Source organism: Vombatus ursinus, unplaced genomic scaffold (assembly GCF_900497805.2).
Source record: "Vombatus ursinus unplaced genomic scaffold, bare-nosed wombat genome assembly UNPS02000580.1, whole genome shotgun sequence".
Taxonomy (NCBI): domain Eukaryota; kingdom Metazoa; phylum Chordata; class Mammalia; order Diprotodontia; family Vombatidae; genus Vombatus; species Vombatus ursinus.
This window is the reverse complement of record NW_020940358.1, coordinates 22,970,025-22,976,829: the sequence shown is the minus strand read 5'-3', so window position 1 is coordinate 22,976,829 and position 6,805 is coordinate 22,970,025. Positions and strand designations below refer to the sequence as shown.

At 44.0% G+C, this 6,805-nt stretch overlaps 1 protein-coding gene across 7 annotated transcripts in view; it reads right to left on the bottom strand.

Annotated features, from left to right (window-relative positions):
* Nucleotides 1-6,805, bottom strand: part of RIPOR3 (RIPOR family member 3) — a 118,749-nt gene that overhangs the window by 34,921 nt on the left and 77,023 nt on the right. For all 7 annotated transcript variants that reach the window (XM_027850997.1, XM_027851002.1, XM_027851039.1 and 4 more), the window contains 4 exons: nucleotides 4,348-4,494; nucleotides 4,179-4,257; nucleotides 1,421-1,444; nucleotides 1,167-1,220 (listed from right to left, as the gene is read on the bottom strand). In XM_027850997.1, coding sequence (XP_027706798.1) covers nucleotides 1,167-1,220; nucleotides 1,421-1,444; nucleotides 4,179-4,257; nucleotides 4,348-4,494 — 304 coding nt within the window. The remainder of the gene's footprint in view (nucleotides 1-1,166; nucleotides 1,221-1,420; nucleotides 1,445-4,178; nucleotides 4,258-4,347; nucleotides 4,495-6,805) is intronic.

The window sequence follows — 6,805 nt, the reverse complement described above, 5'->3', positions numbered from 1 at the left end:
GGAAGGAAGGGGGAAGGAAGGGGGAAGGAAGGGGGAAGGAAGGGGGAGGACTTGGGACTCAAACCTAGACCCTCTGACTTCAAATAAAATGTTCTCTCTACTAGATTATGGCATCACTTTGCTTTTCCCAAGTCTCAGTTTCTTTATCTGTCAAATGGAGGGTCTCTGCCCTGCCTACTTCTCATAGATGAGAGGATCAACTAAAACACTGAATGGGAAACCGTTAGTAAATGTGAAGCACAAAATGTAAGGGACTGTTCTTATTACCAAGATCTACCCAGGCCAAGAAGTTTGCTTTATAACTCAAGTGAGTTCCTACACCACACCCTCAGAGAGGAACATGGAAGCCATAAGAGTTCTTCCAACACCTAGAACATGGCTCTAGACCAGGTTACCATTTTAGAAACTAAAGACATTCTCATCAGAGACCTCAAATAGTCAGAGACTTTCTCCATATGCAGGAGGGTGGAGGTTTGAGGCAAATTCTCTCCCAGGCTCCCAATTCCCTGCCTTAGCCCACATAACACACACAGCTAGAAATCATAGCTCCCTCCAGTTTTCCAGCAAAGCAGGCTTGACTACTCCCAGAGAGACAGCCAAGGTGGAAAGACTTCAGCGGGCCTGTCTCCAGTTCGTTGCCCAAGTCCTTGCCAGAATCCACATGTTCTTTCAACACTCCCAGTCAAGGGAGGCATGTTGGTGTCTCAGAGAGCTGCTCTCTCCCTGCTGGGCAATTCACGCTTACCATCCTGTCTCCATTGAGGTCCCTCCCTCCAGTCCCAAACAAAGCCACTCTCAGGCTACCACACTAAGCAGACAGCATCTGGCAACCAGGCTACCTAGAAGCCTCAAGTATCCCCACCCTGCTCCGCAGGCATGCTATATAGGACCTCATTCCCAGAGAGCAAGCAGCCTGGTGATGAGCACATGTGGGGAGCCGACTCCAAAGAGCTGCTCTAAGGAGAGAGGACACCTTCACCCATCAAAATCCCAGGCTTTGGGAGGTGGAGTAGGCCCAGATCATCTGGGCAATGTTGAACCAACCATCTTCCCCAGAGAAATCAACAGGCGCTGGCCCTTAAGTCACTGCCATCCCTACAGATCTGGGAGGACCTAGGACTGCCTCCCCACTCACCCAATCTCCCCAAGGGACAGCCCAGCCTGACCTTGCTGATGTGGAATTCCATCTTCCGAATATGCCTTTCCACAGAGCGAGTTTGCTTTCAAGGAGGAGAGAAAAAAATAACCTCAATTGTGCTTTGCCAGCAATCTGTGGCTTCTACCCTAATTCCTCACAACCCCAGTCTACACACACATACACACACACACACACACACACACACACACAAAATGACTTGCTCCCTCCCCTCTCCGTCCCCACTCTACTTTTCTTAGGCAGACAAGAAACAGTTATACTTACCTTATCTAAGTCATAGTAGAATGCCTGTAAGAGAGAAGACCTCTCACTATAAAGCATGCTACCCAGGGTTCTATAAGACAGGGGCTTATTTTCAGAATACATGGAAGCAGGGACCTAGATCCTCCAAGACACCTTCTCTTCAGTGCTATTTCATGGGGAGCCACCTTCAGTCATCCTGATCTATATCTTGTCACTGGACCCAGAGGGCTCCAAAGGAGAAAATGAGGCTGGTGACTTTGCACAGCCCACCCTCACTTAAATTCAATTCACTTGCAAGTCATGGCATCACCTTCATGATGTCATGGTACTCTTCAAGAACGAAGGACAAAAAATCAACTAGTTCATGATCTTGCTTGTTTCAGGGTGAAATTTTTTTTTTGTAGTTTGCCCTTTGAGGACCCCCCAAAATCTAAATGTACAAAATACAGTCAGGGTGAGCAAGGAATAGAGTTCCTCTGTGTTCAAGTGTCTATTTTATATTGATGTATGACAGATGCTGAAGAGGCCAGGGAAATAAAGTCACTAGGAAGACAGTAAGGAAGCTCTACTAGAAATCAAGATTAAACATCTCTGAAACATTCATGTCAGTGAGAAAGATGGATAAGATTTATAGCAACTTGTCAGAAGCACATCCATCATGCAAAGTGGGAGGAGAAGTTTGACATTCAAGTAAGAGCCCCAGACTGGGCCTTGGGACACTCATGTGCCATTCTTCCACTAATTTATGACGTGATATTGAAATGGTCAATTCCCTTAGCCTGTTGCCTCATCTGTAAAACAAGGATGATTCCTGCCTGCACAGGGTTGTTGTGATGCTTAAAATTCTAGACCCGAAGAAGAAGGCAGGGGGGTATCATACTAGAACACCAATGGTCAGGATACCAGCTGCATGGCTGGGGGCAAATAAGTCACTTACCTTCTCTGACACTCACTTTCTTCACTCAACCATAAAACTGAGATAATGCTCAGAAGACTTAGCTGCCTTGCAAGGTTGTCCTGGGGTTTAAATGAGTGCCTATGTAAAATGTTTGGCAAGCTTCAAGCTGCTATATAAATGTCAGCTATTAAATGAACACATAATAGTCATATATGTATGATAATGGTGGTGAAGGTGCTTTGGACAGGATTTTATAGTTTACAAATGTTCAGGAATTGTTACTGTTAGAAGTGATATTGCTCTATGCTATAATCCAGGTTTGGCCTCAGAACTTGAGGAGGAGCTGGGTGTAGAGAAATTTGCCAGTTCCTCATATAACCGTCTATAGGCCTGGCTCTGATTGCCTTGTCTTCTATGGGGAGGCAGGTGGTGGTGGTGTCAGGGACTATGTGGTATTGATTTCTCTTCCCACTGAGCTAGCCAGGGGAGGAAGCCTAATTTAATAGTCTGGTTCACAAATGTGTTCCCAGCTAAACTGCAAAGTCTGCCTGATTTTTAAGAGCCCATGGGGAGGGGGAAGGTTTCCCCCCACCCAACCAGGTCAGAGGTAGAAGAGAAATCAATCAACATTTATTAAGGGCCTACTATGTGCCAGGCACTGTGCTAAGCTCTGAAGATACAAAAAGAGGCAAAAAGACCATTCTTGCCCTCAAGGAGCTTACAGTCTAATGGAGGAGACAACACAAAAACAAATCTGTACGAAGAAAGCTACAAATAGAATAACTATAAAATAATTAACAGAGGGAAGGCACTTAGAGACTAGCCAGCTCAACCTCCTTATTTTACAAGGCTGGGAAATAGAGGTCTAGTAAGTCAAGTAATGTGCCCAATGTCACAGGTAACGATGAACAGGACAAGGATTCAGATCTAAGCTATAGGAACATAGATTTAGAGCTGGAAAGAGATGTCGGAGGTCATCTAGTACAACTCCCTCATTTTTTACAGATTTTACTGGAAATTGAGTTGGCCCAGGGAAGTCAAGTGACTTGCCAAAGGTAGAAGAGGTAGGAGGCAGAATTTGAACCCAGGTCCTTCGAATACAGAATCAGTGCTCTCTTTCTCCTTTACTATATTGCCTTTTGATTTCCAATCCAGTGGCTCTTTAAAAACACACCTCAGATTCTTTGTAATCCATAATATTTGTGTTGTGACACGACTTTTAATTCGATAGTTTTGATTTTTTTGGCTTTCCTAGACCTGTTTCTGGGAAGAATATTGAGAAAACCGACTCCCTTGTGGGCTCTGCCTCCTCCATCTTCCTGGAATGCCACTGGAAGAACTCTAAATTCACCAGAGGCCTTGTCTATTTAATGTGTAACAGAACCTAGCCATCATCATGTTCTCAGTCCAGGCTCGGCCGAGGCGAAGAAAAGAGAAGCCAGGATGGACAGGTGGCTTAAAGGAAGCTAGAATATTAAATTTTCTCTGTCCCTTCTCCTATGAGATAGAACTGTCACAGTTTCCCTAGTGTTCATAATGATAGCAGCCAACATTTATTCAGCACTTATAAGGTATTCAAAAGTGCTTTACACATGGTATCTCATTTGATCCTCATGGCAACTCTGTGACTGAGGTGCTACTGTTATCCTAATTTTACAGATGAAAAAACCGAGGCTGGGAGAAGTCAGTGACTTGCTGAGGGTCACAGAGTATCTATGGTAGGATTCAAACTCGTGCCTGCCTGACTCCAAGCCCAGTATCTGGCTGCCTAATACTAGTTAACATCTATGGTAGCACTTTAAGGTTTACAAAGAATTTTGCATATTTTAGCTCATTTGATCCTTACAACCATAATTCCTTAGCCACCCAAAGACCTCTTACCAGTCTGGAGTTTCTTTTCATGTCTTTGTGACGGCCAGATAAGTAATCCAGCTCAGCCTTCTGGGCACAGAGGTATTCCCTGAAAGGAGGGAACACAGAAGAGGAACAAGGTTTAATCCACAGAATGAGATGGTCAGAAAGAATTTTAATTAGTGACAAAACATCTTACTTAAGGCCTTTTTTCAAAGCTTCAAATATCCTCTTCACTTGCTGAGGCTTGGGGTCCAGGCACGGGGTCCCCTTACGCCATGTGGCATACACCTTGGAGGATTTAATGGGCATTTTTGATCTCATCGAGTTTCTGTTGAGAGACTTCCTATAGGAGGAAAGGACACCACCCACCACAGAAATGTCAGTGCTTATGGCCCCAGACACCACCAGGCTCTCCTCGGCTACGTGCGTCCGAGGAGCCGAGGGGTGCAGTGGGAAGAAACCCCGATGTGGAGTTAGCCACCAGTGCTATAGGGATCCTCACGTCCAGGTCTCAGAGCACTTTGACACACATCATATTCAAATGAGATAACAGACTCTGTGAGGTAGAGGTTATCTCTAATTTACAGATGAGGAAACAAGTTCAGAGAGGACAAGTTATCTATCACAGGATAAGATTTCAAGCCCTTAGAGATCGTCTGATCTAAATCTGTCATTTTACGGAAGAGGAAACTGAGGCTCAGACAGTTTGAATGAGCAGCAAAGCCAGCATTCAAATCCAGATCTGCTGGTTCCAAATCCAATACTCTTAAATGCTCTAGGACCCTATCTTTCTTTGTCATTGTTGTTTAGTCGTTTTTCAGCTGTGTCCAACTCTTCATGATCCTATTCAGGGTTTTTTGTGTTTTTGTTTTTTTTTTTAGCAAAGATACTAGAGTGGTTTGCCATTTCTTTCTCTAGCCCATTTTACAGATGAGGAAACTGAGGCAAACAAGATTAAGTGACTTACAGAGGGTCACACAGCTAGTAAGTATCTCAGGTTAGATTTGAACTTGGGTCTCCTGACTCCAGGCCCACCGTTGCCCTGTACATCTACAGACTTACTCAATAAAACACAACACCCAGGCAGGGATAGATGAAAGAAGCCCTCACCAACAAGCAAAGAAATATTTCTCGAGCCCCTCACATATTCCTAGTCCTGTGCTGGGTGCTTATTCACAAAGATGAGAAAAACATTGTCTCAGCCTTCAAGGGGCTCACAGTCTAGCAGGGAGGAAAAAGACACACAGAAGTAATTACCAAAGGAGACAGGGTTGAAAATAAGGTGGTATCAATGGAAAAGGCAAAGGAAGGTAGAGAAAGAAGAGAACGAGGTGGGTCAATGTCCCTTAGAAAGGCTTCCTAGAGGCAGGGAGGCTGAGAGGAGCCTCAAAGGATGGGGGACACAGACACGCGCGCACACACATGCACAGACACACACACACACACACACACACAGACACAATATGGTATTCCCAGTGTGAAGTCTCACATCTTGGAGAGGATGGTTGTGAAAATTTTTGAATGATGGAGGTGATAGAAATGGGGGAGAAAGAAACAATGGATGTTGGCTTTTTTTCCCTCTAGCTTCAGAAGTCTGGAACAGAATAGGAAACAGAAAATTAATTTTTAATTAATTTTTTAACCCTTTAACTTAAGGGTTTTAAGTGACTATAGAGCAAATGGCACTGCAAAGAAGAATCACAAGATTGTAGGTGGAGAGTTGGAAGGGTCACTAGAGGCCCTCTAAAAAAAAATCTTCCTTTTACAGATGAGGAGTCAGATCCAGAGAAATTAAGTATCACTGGGGTAGCCAGCATTACAGGTAGGATTTGAACCCAAAACTTCTGATTTCAGAGCCAGCCCCCATTCCACTATGCCACAAAATCTCTAAGTAAGAAACAAACAGCAGCAGTATCTACTGACCTGCTTAAACACCCATTGCTACAACATTCAAACATAGACAAAGAATTGGATGATCCCTGGTGATTAGTGGTAATGGAACTGGACCTGTTAAAAAAAACTGAACTTCCTCTATATTTCAAGATTCTATGGAAAGTAGTTAGATGTTTATATTTTATTTCAGCACCTTCCACTAGCAACAACAGACACAGCCAAGTTTCATGGGATCACAACTAGAAGGGACCTTGGCAATTGTCCAGCAACCCAAAAATCTAATGCCCTCATTTTACAGATAAGGAAACTGAGGCCTAGAAAGGGGAAGTAACTTGGCCAAGGTCACACAGGTATTTAACAGAACTGGGATAAATGAACCTGGGTCTCTGACTTAACAATCCAGTACTCTTTCCAACACATTTCCTCTTTCTCCCAGTGCTGTGGTATACCCATTCATACACACATACACATATACACACACACACACACACACACACACACACGTATTTTTTTTCCTGTGGGAGACAAAACTAGAGATTATGAATTTCACAGCTTACATACCTCAGCAGCCCCTGAAGAGGCCATCCACCCTCTTCCTGTCAATATGTACCTAAGAAGTTAAAAGTCAAAATAGCTGGGCTATTCACATTTCCAGATTAGCAAGATACTGGGCATACCACAGGCATAAATTTTCTATTTGCTCAATAGACTGGAACTGATCTAATCTAGAGGAGAGCAAGTCAGACCAGAGCCCAGCCAGC